The sequence below is a fragment of the Ailuropoda melanoleuca genome, chromosome 5 (assembly GCF_002007445.2).
Source record: "Ailuropoda melanoleuca isolate Jingjing chromosome 5, ASM200744v2, whole genome shotgun sequence".
Taxonomy (NCBI): Eukaryota; Metazoa; Chordata; class Mammalia; order Carnivora; family Ursidae; genus Ailuropoda; species Ailuropoda melanoleuca.
Window position 1 is genome coordinate 12717058 of NC_048222.1, and position 23043 is coordinate 12740100.

General features: G+C 43.6%; 1 protein-coding gene across 1 annotated transcript in view; it reads left to right on the forward strand.

Moving 5' to 3' along the window:
- Positions 1-2407: 2407 nt before the first annotated feature.
- Positions 2408-23043, forward strand: part of MCUR1 (mitochondrial calcium uniporter regulator 1) — a 63804-nt gene continuing 43168 nt past the window's right edge. Inside the window, exons 1-2 of the mRNA XM_034660195.1 lie at positions 2408-2491; positions 7902-8355. Of these exons, the coding sequence (XP_034516086.1) occupies positions 2408-2491; positions 7902-8355 (538 nt within the window). The remainder of the gene's footprint in view (positions 2492-7901; positions 8356-23043) is intronic.

Sequence of the window (23043 nt, forward strand, 5' to 3'; positions counted from 1 at the left end):
AGAACACAGGAGTGCCCTTCTCTGGAAGGAAGTCAGCCATGAGCCATTTTCTTATTGTGATCCGCTAAAGCCAAAGAGCCCAAACAGCAAGAAGCCTGAGTATTCGGGTGGTGGCAGCAGCTAAACGGGGTGCAGACAATCAAACTGGAGCCAAATCTCTAATATCAGAGAATGGTTCAGTGGAGAGTTTCCCAGCTCTCAAAAACAAATTTTTGGGGCGCCTGGGTGGCTCAGTCAGTTAAGCATCTGCCTTTGGCTCGGGTCATGATGCCAGGGTCCTGGGATCGAGTTCCGCTTCAGGCTCCTTGCTCAGTGGGGAACCTGCTTCTCCCTCTGCCTGCTGCTCCCCCTGCTTGTGCTCTCTCTCTCTCTCTGACAAATAAATAAGCAAAATCTTTTAAAAAAAATTTTTTTTTTCAAATTCATGTAGCAAAAAACAGCCAGCATTTAGAGTCAGAAAGCCCAGTCCATGGGAGTCAGAAAAGCAGAGACCACAGTTTTCTGTTGGAATCTTAAGGATTTTCCATATATAAGATCATGTCATCTTCAAACAGAGACAATTTTATTTCTTCCTCCCTGATTTGGATGATTTTTATTTCTTTTTCTTGCCCGATTGCCCTGGCGAGGACTTCCAGGACCATGTTGAACAGGAGTGGTGAGAGTGGACATTCCTTGTCTTGCTTTCATCTTCGAGTAAGAGTTCTCAATCTTTCACCATGAAGCATAAAGTTAACTACAAGCTTGTCATATATGAACTTTATTATGTTGAGGTACATTTCTTCTATACCCCGTCTGTTGAGTTTTTTTTTTTCGCGAAAGAATACTGAATTTTGTCAAAGGCTTTTTCGATAGCTCTTGAGATAATTATATGTGTTGTGTCATTCATTCTCCTTATTTAATGAATCATATTTATTTATTTGCATGTGTTAAGCCATCCTTGAATTACAGGGATGAATCCCACTTGATAATGGCACGTGACCTTTTCCATGTGCTACTGGATGTAGTTTGCTAGTTGGATTTTACTGAGAATGTTTGCATCTATATTCTTCAGGGATACGAACTCTAGTTTTCTTTTCTTGCAGTGACTTTATCTGGCTTTGTCATCAGCGTAATGCTGGCCCCATAAAATGAGTTTCCCCCCCCCTTCAATATTTTGGAAGAGTTTGAGAAGGATTGGTGTTAGTTTTTCTTTAAATGTTTGGTAGAATTCGCCGATGAAACCAGCTGGTCCTGGGCTCTTTTTCACTGGCAGGAGAGCAACTCTGTTATTTAGATGGTAGGTGATTACGTGATTCAGCGTACTTTAGCTCTAGCAATTCTCAAGGTTTCACAATTTTTGCTTCCATAAGTATAGTTTGGCCAAAGTCATATTTAACACAGTTTGTCAATCCAAAATTGAATTCATAATTTAAATGTCTACAGGGCTACACAAATTCCTGGCACAATGCATATAGGACCAGCTGTGACTAGCTAACGCTTCCTCACAAAATAGCTAACAGCCCTCCAAAAACCAAATCATCACCTGGAAGGAAAGCAGGAGGGCAGGTGCTAGATGCTAGAGGCTTCCATGCTTACCCAAACAGACACTGAATCCGTCACCCTCCTGGGAACATGGTAAGAATTTTAATGTTTTGAAACTTACTGATTGCTCCATTCTCCCAGGAATACTTCTCAGGAAAATCCTCAAAGAGAGGCATAAAAATGCGGGTTTTGAATTCATTAAACTGCTTCCGAAGTACTCTGAGCTATTCTGCCATCTACAATGCAACTATTGGTCTGATGTAATCCCTCTCATCGTGAAAGAGTTGCCAAATAACCTGGGATCTCAAAATCTGAGCCCTAAAACCATGCCAACAGTACCATACATGCACAATGGTAAATATTTGTGTTTTCGTTGGGTGAATAGTTCTGTAAAGAGGCAATAAAATGGGTAGTGTGTTGGAAAGGAGGCTTCAAAGTTAAAATGGCTTCCGCGTGGTGTTAGCAATGTTGTAACTCCAAAATGAACCGAAAGAAATAGAACACAGGTTTATAAAATAGGCCACCATGGTTGAAACTTCATCTGATATTCTTTGTTCCGTAGTTTTTCAATGACTAAGGATTATACGCATATTATTCTTCAAGCCGGTAATATTATCACATCTTTCTTTACGGTGGTGCTTCTCAGAGGAGAAATCCTGCCATCACACTTAGTCTGAGCAAGGCCGACGCAGAGATGTGAATTTGCAGTATATGCAGACGAAACAAATAGGTCTGTGTCCTATAATTTGAGGGTCTGAGAAAGGCCCTCTGGAAACAGACTCTAGAGCAGAAGGGCATGAAGTGGGTTCATTTGCAAATGCTCTCAGGAGATACACGTGGGAAAAAACACGGGGAAGACAGGAAATGAACAGAGGGAAAGGCCACTATGCAATGCATTTTTGACAGAGGCCTTGGCCCACCCTTCAAAGACTCTGGAGTTTGCATGACCCTTCAGATTGCCCAGATTGAGGTAAGAGAGCATTAGAGACTGAACTGTGCTCCCCCCCTTCATATGTTGGAGTCCTAACCCCCAGTACCTTAGACTATGACTGTAATTGGAGCTAGGGGCTTTAGAGAGGTAATTACTATTAAATGAAGTCATATGAGTGGATCCTAATCCCGTAGGACTAGTGTCCTTATCAGGAGAGGAAGAGATACCCTAGAAGCACACACAGAAGAAAGGCCATGTGAGGACACAGTGAGAAGGCAGGCAGTCATCTGCAAGCCAAGAAGAGAGAACGTCACAAGAAACCAAACCTTCTAACACCTTGATCATGGTCATTGAGCTTCCAGAACTGTGAGCAAATAAAATTCTGTTGTTTAAGACACCCAGTCTGTAGTATTTTGTTAGGGCGTCCCGAGCTAACTAATATAGGGAGCCAGGCTTCTTTCCATCAAACAGTATCTCATTCTGCCTGAAATTCCATCATCATAATTCCTTTATATCACCAGCAACTTATTTCATTCATTCACCAAAAATAGTAATAATAATATTACTACTATTGGGGTGCCTGGGTGGCTCAGTCAGTTAAGAGTCTGCCTGCAGCTCAGGTCATGATCCCAGGGTCCTGGGATTGAGTCCTGCCTCAGGATCCCTGCTCAGCGGGGAGTCTGCTTCTCCCTCTTCCTCTGCCTCTCCCCCTGCTCGTGCTTATGGTCTCTCTCCCTGTTAATTAAATAAATAAAATCTTTTAAAAAATACTACTATTATTCATCTTGTCTCTGTCAGGCACAATGCTATGTACTAACAGTACAACAGTTCACCTGCTAGCACGGTTCCTGCCCCCTCGAAGGACACAGACAAAAGGTAATTATAATACCATGATAAGTGCAATGCCATAGGATGAACATGAACACGGAAGTGCAGACGTGGGGCGATTAATTAGACTTGAGTGGCCAAGAGAACTTCCGGATGAGTAGGAGACATCAGGCTGAGTGGGAGAGGGAATCATCCAGGAAATAAAGGCCAGGAAGTGAGAATTAATGGTGTAGCCTACAACAGAAGGGTGGGAGGGGACACAGTGGAAAGAGAGGGAGCTGGGGGATAGAACGTGACTGGGCCATCCAAGGAGTTTTGACCTTATACAAAGAACGATGAGGAGACATTTGCAAGACCTAAAGCGAAAGGATGAGATAAAATTGGTTTTGCAGAGAACTGCCTGGCTGTAGAGCGGATTCAATGGATGATGGGCTGCAGGTGGAGCATCCATGAGGGATGGTCTGATGAAGGAAGACCAATCCCAGGGCGCTTGCAGGAAATCAGGTGAGGAAGCATGGCAGCCTCTTAGAGGGAATCAGCTGTGAGGACATCACAAGCCCTCCCTATCTGAGCCATAACTGAGTAGAAATTAAAATCAAGAAGGCTTTGTGATTGACTGGCCACCAGTGGTGAAGTCAAAGGAAGAGTCATTTGGGAAACTAGGGGGAGGGTAGCACCCTTCCCAAGAGAAAGGGGGAAAGCACAGAGCGGCTGGATTCAGAGCCAGACGAGGACGCCATGATGAGGTGTGTTAGCATGGATCCAAGCTAGGGAAGAAATATGGCTGTGTTTTTGGTGCCGTTTAATTGGAGATAAATGTTAACGTTTTGGAAAAGATTCAAAGAGCAATTAAGAAGAGAAAAGAACTAGTAAAATTATAAACCCAGTAAGTATTGTTTCCAAAACCTGAACATATTCTGCTCCATAATGATAGGGAGAAAAAGTGTCCAAAGGGGGATTTATAAAAGCCAAAAAGAAACGCTCTAGAGGAAAAGCGTGTTTCAGTCACCAAGTATAAGCTTTTTGTTTTAATCAGCTAAAGTTCGAGTCACCAAAGAGGGAAATATTTATGTCAGTCACGAAAATATCATCTGGAAAATGGAAATATAACTATTGTGTTAAGGAGATTACTTGTACATTATTCTGTGGAATCAATGTATTTTTGGAAAGATATGATTATATCAAAACTCCAAAACAGAAAGGAAGAGACCAGCAGTGAGGGCACAGAACATCTTTCTAAAGAGGCAAAAACCGGGGCACCCGGGCGGCTCCATCAGTTAAGGTCATGATCCTAGGGTTCTGGGATCGAGTCCCACATCAGGCTCCCTGCTCTGCCCTCTCTCTCTCCCCCTGCTCATGTTCTTTCTCTTTCTCACTCACTCTTTCTCTCAAATAAAAAAATAAAATCTTAAAAAAAAAAAAAGAGGCAAAAACTGAAGGGAACGACAGAATGCGGAGGAGGAGAGGCAGCCCTGAGTTAGGGAAACCCCGTGCTTCCTGCCCACGATCAGCAGGCAGACTCTCCAGAGCAGTGTCTCGTGACACTTGGCAGCCCTGGGTACAGAGAGGGGGGTGGAGCAGAGACAGTCTCCACGGTGACCTGAGCACCAGGAGCCAGGAAGGAGAGGCACCATGAGGCATCCCTAAGTCTCCCTCCAACACACCCCACATGCACACATACACACACATACACAAACTCATACACACACCCGACAGATGCACACAGACACCGCCCATGCACACACGCCCACCCTCACACACACCTTCCGTGCTCACATGCATACATGCTTATATATACATACACGTGCTCATATGTACACACATGTACTCTCACCTACACGCTTAGCCAGAAGGAGGAATTTCAAGGGGTTGCTAGCCAGAAGTAGCTGGACTGCTCGGGGCCTCAAAGTCATTGTTTGCCACTGTTTGCTGGAACCACTATGAATATTCCAGCAGGAATCCAAGGAAACACCTGTTACTATATAAACTACAGTAAGGGAGGGAGGGAAAAAATGAGTGACCTAATCAGAATGCATCATCTCAATTTTCTTTTTTTAATTTATTTATTTTAGAGAAAGAGAGAGTGCACATAGGAGCCGGGGAGGGGGAGAGGGAGAAGTTCTCAAGCAGACTCTGGGCTGAGTGCAGAGCCAGACACAGGGCTTGATCTCATGATCATGACCTGAGCCGAAACCCGAGTCAGATGCTTAACTGGCCGAGCCACCCAGGTGCTCCCGCATCATCTCAATTTTAATCTCCAACTAGCTCCTGAAGCTTTGTCTTTACAAGTGTCTCCCACAACAAGCCAAACCAGAGGCTCTCGCTCTCTGCCTGCAGAGAATACATGGCAATGCTATTTGTGCAGGATGGGGACAGCAAGCCAGGACAGAATTGCCCTGAGAATCAGACACAGTCTGCCCATTAAGGAACTGATTCTGTAATAACTTTGGATAATAGGAAACGTTTTTAAAACACTGTATTTTTATTTTATCACTACAAATTCTTTTTTGAAGTTAAAATCCTTTTTATGATGTAAGTAACACTCTCACGCCCAGAAATATTTATGGAGGGACTCTGGATTATTGCCTGGGACTCTCTACCATTCTAGAGCTTATATTCCATTGGAGGGAAAGGGAGACAAAAATCAAATGAACACAAAACATATACAATTTGTCATATGGTGGTAAGTCTATGATAAAAAATAAGAAGGAAGAATACAGATAAGCACATCAGCTCTTCCTTTGAAGTGGTTTTCCATCTTCTTGAGGTGTATCTTCTAGAAATTCCTTTCAGGAGAATGTGTTGGTGATAAACTCTCAGTGTTTATCAGAATTGTCTATATTTCAGCCTTCTTATTGAACTGTTCTGCTGAATATTTAGTTCTAGGCTGTTAATTATTTTCCTTCAGTACTTTATAGTGTTTCCTTCTCTTGCAGCTTCTGGTTTGCTCTTGGGACCTAGTCTAAATTGGTTCTTTGGTGTGTAATCTGTGTTTCCTCTCTGGCTGCCTTAAGAACTTGGTGTTGTCTTTGATGTTTTGCAATTTTTATTACCATATGTCTAATTGCAGATTTCCTTTCATTTACCATTCCCAGAAATTTATCTCCTCTTTTATTTTTTAAGATTTATTTATTTATTTGAAAGAGAGAGAAAGAGAGGGGCAGGAGGGGCAGAGGGAAAGGGAGAAAATCTCATGCAGACTCAGTGATGAGCATGGAGCCGACTGGAAGCTTGGTCTCATTACCCCGAAATCATGACGTGAGCTGTAATCGAGGGTCAAGCACCCAACCAACTGAGCCACGCAGGCACCCCAAAATTTGTCTTTTCATGAACCACTTTTCAACTTTGTTAATATATTCCTTTATTGTTTCTTCATTTTCTGTTTCATTATTTTTCTCTTTTTGAATTTTCCCTTCCTGATTTTTCAGCCTTTCTTTTTTTTTAAGATTTTATTTATTTATTTGAGAGAGAGAGCAAGAATGAGAGAGCACAAGCAGGGGGAGCAGCAGAGGGAGAGGGAGAAGCAGGTTCCCTGCCGAGCAGGGAGCCTGACATGGGGCTGGATCCCAGGACTCCGAGATCATGACCTGAGCGGAAGGCAGATGCTTAACTGACTGAGCCACCCAGGTGCCCTGAATCTTTCTTTTCAAGACTAAAAATTTCTCATAAAATATCTCTTAAGTTATAGACTTTCAGTTTAATATAAATTATTATGATCATTCAATTTTTAATATTTTTTAATTTTCCATCGTGCTTTCTTCCTTAATCCATGAGCTGCTTAGAAATGCGTTTAACTTTCTGAACGTGTGGAGTTTTTCATTTTTCTAGTTAATTTCTAATTTAATTTCACTGTGCTCAGAAAATGTCATCTTTGAAACTTGTCAAGATGGCTTTTAGGATCCATTTATGGTCAATTTCTGTACATATGTTCCTGTAAAAAAATATGTATTCTCCAATTTGTGGATGCAAGAGTTTATAATGTGTCATAATATTGTTAGTAGTATTTTTTAAATCTTTCATGTCCTTATTGTTTTACTATCTTTTGGTCTCCGAGAAGTGAAAAGTGCATGTTAACCTATCTCACTATGATGGTGGGTGTGTCTATTTCTCCTAAGGTTTTTTTTTCTTTGTGTATTAAAGGAAATTAGGTGCACACAGCATTGTTATTTCTTTCTGGTAAATTTAACGTTGCACCATGATAAAGAGATCCTCTTTATGTCTAGCCATTCTTTCTGCCTGCAGGTCTAGTTTTTCTGGTGTTCGTGTCTACAGTAGCTTTCTTTGTGTTAGTCCTGGAATCCAGCCTCTGGAAGTACTGATTACACAATAGCTACTGTCCAACCGTGGTCCCTGAACCAGCGCTTCAAGGATTCTCAGGATACAGGGTTCTCAGCTCAGAGCAAAGATGGAGCGGTTTTTCTTCTCAGGCAGCTGATAATGACTCTGCCCTGGGAGCTCCGCCCTCTGTTCCCCGCAGCGCCCTAGGGGCGGGAGGGAAAGACAATTGAAAGCTAGAGGTCACTGACTGTTTCTGGAAGCTGGAAGGGATTTCAGTCCAGTGGAGTACATCTAGATTGTAGCTTTAGCCAGCCGTGAACCTGTGCCCCTGGGGCGTCGGCAGCAGGTGGGAGGCCCTGGCCCCTGGGGCCCCGCCCTGCGCCGCACGTGCACCTGTCCTCACCCGGTCACCCGCCCCTCGCTACCCGCAGCGGCCGGCGTGTTCCCGAGAGCCGTGGGTGGTCTTCGCGTGCCCGGTGGCATGTGCTCCGCGGACTACGAAGCGGTGGGACACGCACAGCAGTGTGGGGACCTCGGCCGCCTCGGCCCACGGAGCGCCTGCTCCACGCGCAGTGCAGGAATTCCGCCCGGGTGGCCGCCTCTCCGCGATGGCCCTCCGCCCGCCCGGCCCTCTACGCGCCTCTGCCAGTCGCCAGGCTCCTCCCCACCCCCGCGGCCGTGCCACCTACCCGGGCAGCTAAGCCCACAGCCTCCCTCGGGGATTCTCCTGGGGCCCCGGCCCGGAGCCCTAGAGGGGGCGATAGGGAACCCTTGCGCAAGACAGATGGGGCAGACAGGTGACCACTCCCCTCTTCACAGGAAGGGCCAGGGGAGGGACTTGTGGCCACCTCATCAACTCCGATCTCCAAAAGACAAGCCACCTGCTCTCTCCTCCACCTCTCTCTCCTTCCCTTCTTCCCTCCCTCTCTTTCTCTCCCTCCCTCGGCCTCCCCCTCTCCATCCCTCCCTCTCCCTCCCTTGTCTGCCTTCTCCCTCACACACAAACACACACAAGAGAAAAGAAGACCAACTGGTTTTCCGCTTTTTCTCGACTTTGTCCCATCAAGACAAAGTCGCTCTAATAACAGGCTCTGGCTTCCTAGCAAAGCACCACAGACCAGGAGACTTAAACAACAAAAATGTATGTCCCCGCAGTTCTGGAAGCTGGAAGTCCCAGATCAAGGTGTCCGCAGGGTTGGTTTCTTCTGAGGCCTCTCTCCTTGGCCTGCAGGCGCTTGCCCTCTCTCTGTGTCCTCTCAAGGTCTGTCCTCTGGGCACAAGCTCCCCTTAAGCTGTTGCCATGCTGAACACCTGCCGTCTCTATGGCCCATAGTGAAGCCCCCTCATTCACAAATATCGGGCGAGAAGCTCCTTCTCAACGACTTCAGATGGGTTCCATAAACTCATCTCCAGTGGTCGAGCCCTGGTAAAACAAAATGTGGGAGTTAGGAGGGGAGAACAGACCTTTCTCTTACCATGGAAGTAACTCAGTTCGTGCAAAGAGAGGGCGCCCCAAGTACAGACACGAGACTAAAAAGTCCCTGGGATCATCCTCACCGGAAGTAAAGGGAAAAAATGAAAGTAGAAGCCGAGCTGCTGGAGCTGGCTGGGCCCCAGAGCCCCACCTTGGATTACACCAGCTCGCTGCACATTTTTCTTTCACTGCCTGAGGCTCCCTGATAAGCATTAATGAGAGTTAGAGGTGGCTTTGTTCTGGGAAGCATTTCAGCAGAGTAAAGCTCATAGGGACTCTCAGTGCCCACAGAGCCATTCCTCCAGGACATTTCCTCACTGCTTTTTGCTTCTTGCTGAACTTCTGGAGCAAAGCAAAAGTATGAACTTCTCTTCACAACTATCCCAACACCAGAGCTGAATAGGGTTTGCTTTCTCTTCATCCTAATTGAGTCTCTTAAAGCACAATCCGTGGGCCTGATGCCAATTCACTTCTGCACGGCGAGGCATTTTCTAGCTCCACCTATCTCGTGCTCTGTTTCCTTCACCACTGCCAAGAGCCACGGGCTTCTTTTACCCAGAGGCTCTCCCAGGCAACAGATCCCAAGTAATTGGAATCCTCACATTCTTGCGCTGGTGAAAAGGGAAGGGATGCCTCCCACTTATTAGGATGGCTACTACCAAAAATATGGAAAAAAACAGGTGTTGGTAAAGATGGGGGGATATTGGAACTCATGTACCTTCTTGGTGGGAATGCAAAATGGTGCAACCGCTATGGAAAACAATATGGCAGTTCCTCAAAAAATTAAAAATGGAAATACAATAGGATCCAGCAATTTCAGTTCGAGGTATATACCCAAAAGAAGTGAAAGCAGGAGCTCAAAGAGCTAGTTGTGCACCCATGTTCATAGCAGCCTTATTCACAATAGCCAAGATGAAAGCAGCCCAAATGTCTAGCCAGGGAATTCATTCGCAACACATGATATATACATATAATGGAATATTAGCGTGCCACAAATTACCATCGTCAAAATGGTTGTATCAACAGGTGCCTGGCTGGCTCAGTATGTGGAGCATGCGACTCTTAATCTCAGGATCGTGAGTTCAAGCCCCACATTGGGGCCTACTGAAATTAAAAAAATAAATTTAAAAAAAATGGTTGTATCAAAATATCAATCATCCCTCTCATAGTACGACAGCAAGAACATCTGTCACCCAAATTTGCCTTTCCTTGTATCTTTGCCCTTTTAGCACATGCATTAGCATAAATTTTACCTTATCCAAATCCATTTACATTCCAATTCTTTTACATCCCACTAGATGGGGGGTGCTTACCCTGCTGGTCAGAGCAGGCAGGCCTTTGTAACACAGAGAGTGAGGAGAAGATGTTTGACCAGCCATTTGTCAATCAGTCAAAACATTGCCTCAAAATGAAGAAACATGATTTTTATTGCTTAGTAATATATTTTTTAAGAATTTATTTATTTATTTATTTGTCAGAGTGAGAAAGAGAACACAAAACAGGGGGAGCAGCTCCCAAATAAGCAAGGAGCCTGATGTGGGGCTCGATCCCAGCACACTGGGATCATGACCTGAGCCAAAGACAGGCACTTAACTGACTGAGCCTCTCAGGTGTTCCACTTACTAATATTTTAAACAAACACCCCTGTCAGTCGCCCCCCAACCCTGAGCCTCACTCCGTCTCTGAGCCTTTCTCATTCCCTTACCCACACAACAAAATAACTGCATCCAAATTGTTTGTTCTGTCTGTGTGTGTTTTAAACCCCGCAGCCCAAGTTATTTTCTGCAGGGCGGTATCATTGTGATCTGAAAAAGGAGTCCGTACAATTTCAAGTTAGCTCTAAGCTACTTTAGGAAAAGTCATAAAAAGAGGCAAATAATATTTGTGTTGAAAGAGCACTTAGGGGGCACCTCAGTGGTTCAGTTGGTTAAGGGTCTGCCTAAAACTCAGGCCATGATCCCAGGGTCCTGGGATCCAGCCCTGAGTCCAGCTCCCCACTCAGTAGAGAGTCTGTTTCTCCCTCTGCCTCTGGCCCTCCCCCCTGCTGGTGAGCTCTCTTGCTCTCTCTCTCAAATAAATAAAATCTTAAAAAAAAAAAAAAAAGCACTTAGATGTCATCTTATCCCATCTTATAGATAAGAAACTCAGTCCCAGAAAGATTCAGCAACACGCTCAGGGCATCCCACGGGAATCATGTAAGACCGGTATCAAAACTCACTGATTCTGAATCCAAGTCCAGCAATCCTTTTATTTCAAACGTGAAAAAAATGAGCCCGTTTTATAAACAACGTTGATAAGGATAGCATTTACTGTGTGTTACTGTGCACTGTACATGCTCGACCTACACAATTTCATTCCATTTGCACCGCCCTGAGATACCAACTGTTGTCTTCCCCCATTTGCAAATGGGGAAACAGAGGCATGGAAGGATTAGGGTAACCTACCTAAGGTTAGTAAGTGATAGAACCCAGGCCTCAAACTCACATGTGCTGGCTCTAGAATTCGGATTTCTAACCCTTACACTCAAGTGAAAACTCATCACACGTTTCTTCACCCCGATTTCAGTTTTTCGAATGTGTACTTTTTCGTATAGACTCAAAGTCATCGCCTTGGAGAAAACACAAAGGAGTTTGAAAGTCTAATTCTCTTTTCTAGCTACGCAGGGGACTATGGCACTGATGTCACTTTCTTGGGGAAAGGCCAGAGCCGAACCGCCAGGACAGATGGCTTTTCTTACCGCCAGCCCGGTGATTCTGCCCAAAAGTCACACCCTCCATCTGGGGAAAGGGCTAGTGCTCTTTTCTTCCTTCTTCCCACAAACTCCCAAATTCTTCAAGTTCATTAGAAGAAATGCCTCATTTAATACGGGCTTACCGTCTGATGCCTGTGGTGGCTGTTTCACAGAGGTCTCCTCTGATGAGCACCTGCCAAAAATGACATTTAATCAGGCCAAAACACAGTCACACTTGAAAGTGAGGGTGAGATCCTCACCCTTACTCAACAGCATCGGTCCAGGATTTTTTCCATCTCACCCCTGCACCTGCAACATGCTTGAACATTCAAACCTGCTATGATTACTCACATTTAAAAAAAAAAATTTTTTTTTTTAAGAGTCCCTTGATCTCACCCCTCCAGCTTCCATCCCATTCCTCTGTGCTCTTTCGAGTCAGACTGGGAAAGTGTTACTATAATTGCTGCCTCCAATTTCTCTTCTCCTATGCTGCTGAAATGCGCTCCAATCTGGCTTTCGTCTGCCACGCCGCCAGGAAGAGTTCTTGTCAATCTCACTAATGACTTTCATGCTGAAGTCAACATTATTCTCAGTCCTCATCTTAGCTGTTGGGTCAGGATCATTTGACCCAGCTGACTTCTCCCTCCTTGACACTGTGTATGTCACTCCCACTGAGTTCTCTGTGTGCTCGGGGGCTACTCCTTGCCAGTGTCCTTTGCTCACTGGTTTGTTTCACAGCTCAGACCTCAAACCTCTTCTTTTCTCCATCTGCATTCATACCCTCGGCTCGCAGCTGTAATAGACACATGCTGACGGTCCAGGACTTTCCCTTGAACACCAGAATCATATCCACTTGCTTACCCAGCATCTCCACTGAATTCATCACAAACCCAGCGTATCCAAAAACAAGCTGCTACCTGTACCCTCGTCCAAACCGGCTCCTCTCACCATCAACCTTGCCTCAGTAAAAAGTAATTCCATCCTGACGTGTCTAATTTCAGAGTCAGCCTTGACTTCTTTCTTGCTCTCACAGCACTCATCCAAACAAAGCCAACAGCAAGTCTTGTTGCTCCCACTGTCCAAATACATCCAAAATCTGACCGCTTCTCACTACATCCCTTGTTGCCTGACCAGCTCTAGACACCATCATCTGTCCCCTAGATTACTATAAATCTCTCAAGCTGGTCTCCCTGCTTCCCACTACAGTCTATTTACCACACAGCAGATAGAGAGCTACTTTTAAAGGTGAGTCAGATCATGTCATTCTGCTTAAAACCATCCAGGGACGTCCCCTGTCACTGAGATACAAGCCTAATTGCTTTGTGAGGATCCACAAAGCCCTCCCTAAATCTCATCTTCTGCTTACTCTCCCTCTTCCTCTGTTCCATTCACACTGGCCTCCTTCCTGTTCCTCACAAAAACCAAGCACACTCCTGCCCCAGGGCCTTTGCACTCGCTGCTCTCACAACTTGAAATTCTTTTCAGATGTTTGCTATATTCTTTTCAAAACTGAGTTAGGGGTCCTGCTTAAAAGTTATCTCATCTGAGGCACCTGGTTGGCTTAGTCAGTTAGGCATCCAACTCTTGATTTCAGCTCAGGTCATGATCTCAGGGTGGTGAGATTGAGCCCTACATCAGGCTCTGTGTTCAGCAGGAAGTCGAGCCTGCTTGAGATTCACTCCCTCGCCTTCTGCCTCTCCCCTGCGCTCTCTTTCTAAAATAAATAAATAAATCTTTAAAAATAAAAAAAAAGTTACCTCATCCATGTGGCCTTCCTTGATTGCTTTATATAAAAGAGCATACCTCCTCTCCACCTCCTGGTGCTGACTATTCCTTTTGTTCTTCTTTATTTTTCTGCACAACATCAGTCATCACCTGTCATATTTGTCTATTGCCTCCCTCTCAATTAAAATGTAAGATCCATGGAGACAGGGACATTGACTATTTTGTTCACTGATGAATCATTGAGACCTAGGACACCTTCTGACTGATCAATAACTAGTTGTTGAAGAATGGACAAATGGATGAATGGATAAAGGGCCTGTTTTCCTAATAACAGAGAGAAAAATGAAAAATTGCTCTAAACCAATAAAAGGGAATATGTAACTAGGAAAATATATCATAATTAGTAAGATACAATTTTTGGAGGAAAATCTCTGAGAAACTCATTCAACTCATTCTCAACTTGTACAAAAATTCATTGGCTATAAGAATGGTATAATAAAATACACAGCAATGAAAAATAATTAACTAGAACAATATATATTGACCTGAGGGTCTGTCCATGGTATAATGTTAAGTGAAAAAATCAAACCACAAAGTAACAAGACTGGCATCACATCATTTTTGAAAAGCTTCGATTACTATGGTATATAAATACGTACTTTTTGACCATAGAGAACATAACTTCAAAAGGGCAGGATTAAGGCAGGAAACCTCAAACCTGAGTTATAAACCCCTCTATTGCTTACCTCACGGAAATAAGCATTTAATGTTGCCATAACTTTTTTTAACAAGTAAGACTTTAAAGTCTTAATGTGGAAAAGTGTTTATTGACCACTAGGCTTTTCATGGAATATAATGTGGGTATCAAGCTGCTTTTGGATGTATGACATAGTTTTAAAATACAAAATTAAGTTATTAAATACTTGAGCCAATTAGGAAAATAGTTAATTAGATTGATTAAAGAACGTCTATATTTTTCTTGCATTGCTTACACAACTCGAAATATTTCCAAATAGTTCAACTATGTTTAGTGTGCAAATACATCCAAATTGCAAAAGATCCATTTATTTGGAGATGGAAATAAACAGATATCAGGGAACGATTTCTTGATTTTGTTGCTATGGAGGATGGTTCAACTTACTGGAATCACATTAATTTCAGGTACTGTTGACTTTAGTGATCTTTAGCATTCAAAATGTCATAAGCAGGACTATGGTAGAGTAAACACAATAAATGGAGTATATTCAGGCATAGAAGCAGCACACACTAGCTGGTCTAGAATCTCAATTTCTTTACTAACAAGGCAGTAAGCGAGTATCAGAAGCATCTCATTATTTTGGCATTTTCAAAATGCACGTGTTTACCTACTTTGTCAATTCTTGAGACTTGCCTCGCATTCTGAGCAATTCTGAGATTTGCCTCTATATTTAAAACATTAAGGGGTACCTGGGTGGCTCAGTCATTTAAACGTCTACCTTCAGCTCAGGTCATGATCTCAGGGTCTTGGGATCGAGCCCGGCATTGGGGTCCCGGCTCAGTGGGGAGTCTGCTGGTCCCTCTGCCTCTCCCCGACTTGTGCTCTCTATCTCTCAAATAAATAAACAAAATCTTTTTAAAAAATTAAATGCTAAACAAATCAGTGGTCCCATTACATCTGTAATTGCTTTAAAATCATTGTACAAAATCTCTGAATTAACAAAAACAATGAAAGTTCTTTGGTTGCTTGTTTTAACAATAATACTCAAAAGTTTTATTTTCTTTAAGTCAAGCACAGAAAGATAATTATCATATGATTTCTCTCATCTATGGAACATAAGAACTAGGATGATCGGTAGGGGAAGAAAGGGATAAAAAAGGGGAGGTAATCAGAAGGGGGAATGAAACATGAGAGACTATGGACTATGAGAAACGAACTGAGGGCCTCCTCAGTGGGGGATTGGGATAGACCGGTGATGGGTAGTAAGGAGGGCACGTATTGCATGGTGCACTGGGTGTTATACGCAACTAATGAAGCATCGAACTTTACATCGGAATCCAGGGATGTACTGTATGGTGACTAACATAATATAATAAAAAATCATTTAAAAAAAATAAAATANTGTTTTAACAATAATACTCAAAAGTTTTATTTTCTTATTTACAATACTAATGGAAAAATCTTACTGAGCATTAATGCAATAGCAATGATTTTACCTCAAAAATTGTAACTGAGGGATGCCTAGGTGGCTCAGTCAGTTAAGCGTCTGCCTTCAGCTCNAATAAAATAAAAGTTTTATTTTCTTATTTACAATACTAATGGAAAAATCTTACTGAGCATTAATGCAATAACAATGATTTTACCTCAAAAATTGTAACTGAGGGATGCCTAGGTGGCTCAGTCAGTTAAGCGTCTGCCTTCAGCTCAGGTCATGATCCCACGGTCCTGGGATCGAGCCCCACATCAAGCCCCACATCCCTGCTTAGCAGGGAGCCTGCTTCTCCCTCTCCCTCTGCCTCTCTCTCTCAAATAAATAAATAAAATCTTTAAAAAAATAATTACAGCTACATATAAAATTAATCAAAAGCAATATTTTCAGGGGTGCCTGGCTGGCTCAGTCNAGCCCCACATCCCTGCTTAGCAGGGAGCCTGCTTCTCCCTCTCCCTCTGCCTCTCTTTCTCAAATAAATAAATAAAATCTTTAAAAAAAAATAATTACAGCTACATATAAAATTAATCAAAAGCAATATTTTCAGGGGTGCCTGGCTGGCTCAGTCAGGAGAGCATATGACTCTTGATCTCAGGGTCATGAGTTTGAGCCCCACGTTGGGTGTAGAGATGACTTAAATAAATAAGCTTTTTAAAAAAGCAATATTTTTTAAAAGAATATAAAATAGTATGCATTTAGACTCTCCCAATTGCTTCAGTTTTAGATAACAAGTTATCAAAAATAACCAATAAGTAAAGCAAACAGAATGGTTGAGAGCAGTGGTTCTCAAAGTGTGGTCCCCACACAGCAGCAAGTAGCACCACCTGGGAACTTGTTAGAACATAAGTCCTCACCTACCGTGTCCCTCGACCTGCTGAATCAGAAGGGAGTAGGGTCTGACAGTCTGTTTCTTAACAATCTCTCCAGTGATTTGGACGCATGCTACAATCGGGGAACCACTGGGCTAACTAAAAGCCATCCAAAATTCTTTTTGAAAAGCCATCCCGTAGGACAAGAACCAAAAAACAGTTCGCACTTCTCAGCACAGAAGCCCAATGGTTGAAAAAATGATAACTGAAGACGTTGTTGTCATTTTTCCTAATGTCAAATAATAGCAAAAACCACTGCTGCGTTAGCAGAGTGTTGTCTTTATTTTGTTGATTTTAGACTTGAAGTTTCAAAGTTTGTTCATGTGATGGTCTATTTCATCAAATAGTGCTGTTTATTAGTCAAGTGATGTACAAATACACGGTCAACCCAAGCTCGGTCAGTTGTGCAAGGGATTGTGGGAGAATAGTACTTTTTTGAATTGGGAATTACTTCAAACGGGGGCCTATTTTGCTCATCGCGCCACTGGCCAAGCTCTTCATTGGTCCATCTCCTTCAAATCGATGGTCAAAACTCTTCCGCCCCAAGTGGAGGGATACCTTTTTATATGCTTAATTATTAGAGTTATCTAATGGCCATGTACAGCCAGGATTCTTTCATTCTCTCTAAAATTTATCCTCATTTTTTCAAGTTAGAGACCCCTTGATTTGGGCCAGAATGACACTTCAATAAAGTAGTGGTCTCTAAAGTAGGAAGAAAGCACTAGAACTTGAATGCTAGAACTTGAAATCATAAAGAACTAAAGCTTTACTAATGTTTAGTATATGACTTGACTCTGCCCCAACTTGGTTCACAGACAATAAGATGACAGGTCATATGTAGTAGGTAAGGGATCATGAAGGAAAAGTAGGAATTCCACCAGCAGGAGGATTTGTAGTAACACCTCACCCTCTCATTCACATCCAGAGCATGGCTGTGAATTACAGTTTATCAGTGCTGGGTAAGTTGATTTAAGAATTATCTTATGTAGGGGGGACTGGGTGACTCAGTCGGTTAAGCGTCCAACTCCTGCTTTCGGCTCAGATGGTAATCTCAGGGTCATGGGATTGAGCCCTGGGTGGGGCTCTGCACCCAGCGGGGAGTCTGGTTCTCTCTCCCTCTCCCTCTGCCATTTCCCCCACTCATGCTCATGCTCTCTCTCTCAAATAAATAAAATCTTTTTTAAAAATCTTCTTAAAGAAGAATTATCTTAAGTAATGTTAAGTACATTAATCTTTACTAAATACACAAGTGTCTTAAGAAGCTATCCTTTGTTATGGATTGAATTTGTCATCCCCAAAATCCATGTGTGGCAGTCCTAATCCCTCATATCTCAGAATGTGACCTTACTTAGAGATAGTGTCTGTGCAAGGGTAATCAAGTTAAAGCAGGGTTATTGGAGTGGGCCATAATCCAACAAGCCTGGCATTTTTATTAGAAGGAAAACTTTGGACACAAACACAGAGGGAAGACAACGTGAAGAAGGAGAAGGGAGAAAACGGTCATCTACCAGCCAAGGAGAAAAGCATAGAACGGATTCTCCCTCACAACCTTCAGAAGGAACCAACCCTACTGACATCTTGATCTCAGCTTGATCCAGATGGTGAGACAACAAATTTCTGTTATTTAAGCCACTCAGCCCGTGACATTTTGTTAGAGAAGCTTTAGCAAACTGAAACACCAGTCCATGAATAAACTTCAGATGAGAGATGCTATTTATGACTAATATTAAAGCAAGGGCATCATAAGAAAATGACAGAGTTACTGCTTTCCTCATACAAGTTCTTTATTAGTTAGTCATCATTCAAGGTAAAAATAATAATCATCTAATCAGATCTGACCAAGAAAAAAATGACCCCTCAAAAAATCAGAATTACCAAAACCACACCAAAACAAAAAAGATTTAAAATATGGATGTTGAAATGTGGATGATTCTGAGTACTTAAACCTCCCAAAATTCTGAGTCTCCCTCTTCCGAGAAGCAACCCTCCTCCCCTGCCTAATGAGGCTGACCCTGCCTTGTCCGAAGACCCTGGAAGAGCCTCTTTGGAGAAACTCTTCTGGCCGCTGCCCTCATACCCCACTCCCCGTCACACCCCCAAACCTCCGTGGAGTCGGAGCCCACTCTGCCCCCCGGGAGCCAATTAGAAAGACAGTTCCAGGAACGAGTTAGTCTCACATCAAAAGGAACACCTGGTTTGTGAAGGTTCTGAACCCTCGGGGAGTGGGTGTGGATGCGGATTCTGAAGAGGCTTGTCTCAGAAGGGAAGAGCACAATTAGACAGAGCTGACATCATCTCTCTGGTGACCATCCTTCCCTGAGATTCCCACACGTGGTACCTGACAGTCCCTGCAGCTAGGAGGGAGTCTCCCTGCCTGCCCCCTGGCCTGAACCCAAGGGCAGACTTGACCAAATGAAGTTGAAATGCCAGAAATTCCTTCACATAATGTAAAGGAAGGAACCCAAGGACGCAGGGAGGGTGGAATGGGCAGCGGATTTATGCTCACCCACCCCTGCCGGTGTCCCTCAGGGCGCCCAGAGGGCAAGACCTTCACCAGAGTTCTGAGATCTAGAAGAGTGAGAGCAAGCGCCCACCCCCGTCAAAGGCATGGTGGAGACTGTCCTCTCTGTGATGCACGTGGGGAAATGGAGAGAGGGGTCTGGATTGGGATTCCAGTTCCACAACTCACCAGCTTAGCACCAGACCTTAAACTGCTCCAAGTCTCAGTTCACTCACCTTTAAGTGGGGACAGTGAAACCCTCTGGCAGAGAGCCCTGAAATATCAGATAGGATAAGACATGCAGACACAGAAATTACTGTAACGAAGAAAGAAGTTTATACTCTCAGAGCTCTGCAAACAGGAGGCCATGCCACGCAGGGTCACATGGGGAAGCACCAGGGACAGTCAGGTGGCAGAAGAAGGGTGAGAAGGAAGAGCATAACTTAGGGCCTTTATTGGGGTTTTCACAGGGTACATATGTGGAGGAAGTTTGGGACTGGATCGTTTGAATAATTTCAGCGGGCTCTGGGTTTTAGGGGTGGTCCCCAGTTGTCCCGCATCTAGCCCTGGGGGATTTCGGGCAGGGAAATGCTGGCTTGGTGTTTGAGAATTTGATAAAGGAGATGGTCAGAGCATGGGATTGGTTGGTTTGTATATCAAAGGCAAGCTGGTAGGGGACTTCTATACTATCTCTAGGAATTAGCTAGCCCTGGGAGCAGCAGTCTCTCCAGGTCCAAGGCCCACATCCCAGGGCATCAGGAATACAGAAAAAAAGAACACATAGGCAAGACGCAAGGCTACTGTCAGATTGAAATGATGCAATGTTTGTAAGGGTAAAGAAGAATATATTTTCTTTAAGACGGTTAGAAACCAAAGCCTCAGCTCTGAGGGAGAAGGTCCTGTGTTTCTATCTGGTCTCTGAACCTTAAACCACATGGGTCACTCTTTTGTCCTCAGAGAATGTAGCCTCCCAGCACGCCCTTTTCAGCTCTTTCTGGGCGCTCGGAGGGAGACCCAGGGAACGTGAGGTATTTTCCCATGCCTCTCGCAAGGCTGGCATGGGGAGTGCACGCAGGTGTCCTTGCTGCCCTCTCAGAGACTGAAAAGACAAACAGACTTAACCAGACTAGTGATAAAATTAGAACTCTGACCCACAACCTGCAGCCACCTGCCCTGGACACCAACCCCTTACCTACAGTCACCAACCCCGGGGGAAGTCAGCCTGCCCAAAGGCAGAACTGCAGAAAGTCAGCTGGCGATCTCGAGCAACAACCCAGGAAGCCCGTCGATCAGCCCCAAATGGCCAGGACTTGATGAATAACTGACAGCTTCCCTAATTTTTGTGCCTGCTTCCAACTCAGGACCAAACAGAGGAAACCAAATATGTGTCCCTTTCCTATCACATAGGAGGCCCCACTTGTCCTTAAACTGCCTGCAGCTTCCCCTTGCCAACAACTTCCAATGAGGCCATAGCTGAAGCATGTCCTCTTTCCCCACCATCAACCTTTCTGAGGCCTCCGCCGGCCTTTGAGTCTCTGCCAAAATGCACGTCATGGTGACTGAGTCTCTTACCATCACAAGCGCTGAATGAATCGCTTTCCATTTTCTCATGTGGCCGAAGACCATTTCCGTACCCCTGATCCCCAGACATATTCAGGACTTCTCTCTCTGCACAGCCTCCACTGGCAGACACGGCAGAGAGGACCCCAGATCAGGCTCCAAGCTCGCCCAACACAGACCCTTCTTCCAGCTCCTGGATCTTTTCAGCTCCCCTGGGGCAGGGGGACAAAATGGCGCCGCAAGCATTCCTCCATGTGCGCTGTTGATAGTATGACTACTATACTCCGAATGCTTAAAAGACAATCTTCAGAAGCTCAAGTCGCTTTCAACCACTCTCTCTGAGGCAAGACAGAAAGGTCTATCGTGAAACTCATAGGGTGAAACTTGACTTACTTTTCTGTATGTTGCTACTGTAACATCCCTTCAGGAAGACAATTTAGAATTAACAGAAAAATTAAGTGATCTGTCAGTCAAGTACAATGTTAGAACCTTCATCGTCTCCTGAAGTGGACCAATAAACTTTGAAAAACGTTGTGAGGCAAGTGAGAACATGTAAATGCTAACTGGATCATTGATGATAGCAAAGAATTCACATTAATTTAATAATGTATGGGAAGAGTGTTATGTGTGGGTTTAAAAAAAAAGAATTCTTTTCTTTTAGAGAATAGTGAAGTAGTTATGGGTGAAATAAATCTGGAATTTGCTTTGAACAGTCTAATGGTGAGGGAAATGGAGAGGACATAGGGGCTGGATTTGTTGATAATTAGGTTGAACCATGACTAAATGGGGGATCGTTATAGCGTTTTACCTATTTTGGGATCCATTCGAACATTTTGATAATAAAAAAATCTCAAGTTATGTTAATCATGCCTCTTTTTTTTTTTTATTTGAGTGAGAGACAGAGTGAGAGAGAGAGCGCGAGCAGGAGGATGGGCAGAGGGAGAAGCAGACTTCCAGCTGAGCAGGGATCCCGATGTGGGGCTCAATCCCATGATTCCAGGATCATGACCTGAGCTAAAGGCAGACACTTAACCGACTGAGCCACCAGGTGCCCCATAATCATGCCTTTTAATTTTCTGTTTCTTATGCTTTAACCTCTTGGGACTTGGCCAACTCAGAGGAATTGCCCCTCCCACGATTAGCCAATTCTTAGAGATAGTAAATGACTTGCCTGGGAGAGTGACTTTCAAGTGCAAACCAGCCAAACCAGAGCTCACACACCCCACTACCTTCCTTATCAGGCTCGCTTACTCAGGACCAATATTCCCCTGCACCCCGGGGCCAGGGGCTAGACGACTCAGGACAACTCCACCCAAAGCCCACTGAAACTATTCCAGCTAGCCAGCCCTAAGCCTGCTTACCCTGCCTTCCTGTTCCTCCCGCATAGAAACCACAGTAAAGCCTCTTGTCCACACCTTCCCCTCACTCCCTCCACCTCCTGACAGCCCCTCATGCTTCCCCATGTGGCCCTAAATGGAATGCCCTCTTCTCTTGGAATCTGCAAATGCAACAAATCATCTTTTCAATGGCAGACAGCTACCATTGGTCTTACCATACTTGAGTAATAATAAAATCTACATATTAAAACAGAAGTCTATTTTGAAACCCAAAAGCTAAGGTTTACTTTTATTTTTTTTTTATATTGCTACTATAAACAACTCTTCCCTAAGGGACTGAATTTGGAATACCCTGTAGCCTGAGTTGGGTGAAGCAAGTTATATTGGAAAAAACCCCATCTCAGCAATGATTTCATGCTAATGATAATAATAATGATCTTGTCTTAAGTGCAGAGTAAGTACCCAGTAAATATTGTTGATTTATCAATTTTGTTGATTAACCAAGTTAACTTAAGTAAACTTTTCTTCATTAATAGATACCAGTAAATATGCTTTTATTTCCCTCCTTCCCCCCCCCATCACTGATCAAGTGCCCCTCAGTATTTTTAACAAATTGAAATCCGTTTTGATCAACTTATGGCTGTAAATATTTGTGGGTTTCTTTTTCTACTTTCTATAAATGGCTTCACTGATTTCTCAGAAGAGAAAATATTTATACTGTGCTTTTGTGAGTATATGCTTACCAGATTTGTATCATGTCATTTCTTCCGAAGGAGAAATATTCAAATAAAGAATATCTAAGTTCAAAATAGCCAAACAGATTCACACAAGATTATGGGTTTTGGTAATTTTTTTTCAGCTCCAGAGCTGGCTGAAGGAAACCATCTAGACATGTTCATTTAGAAATAAGAACTTGTATGCTGGAATAAAGGCCTATGTTTACAGATTTAAATATGTATATTTATGTATAATTATGTTAAGTTTCTAGAGACAAAATATAAAAGTTGTACGCTGTGATCTTGCCAATTGCCTAGAAGTGAAAAAAGAAAGAAATTTAAGCATCTTCGTTACATGAAATTTAAGGGGTGTATTAGTTTTCTAGG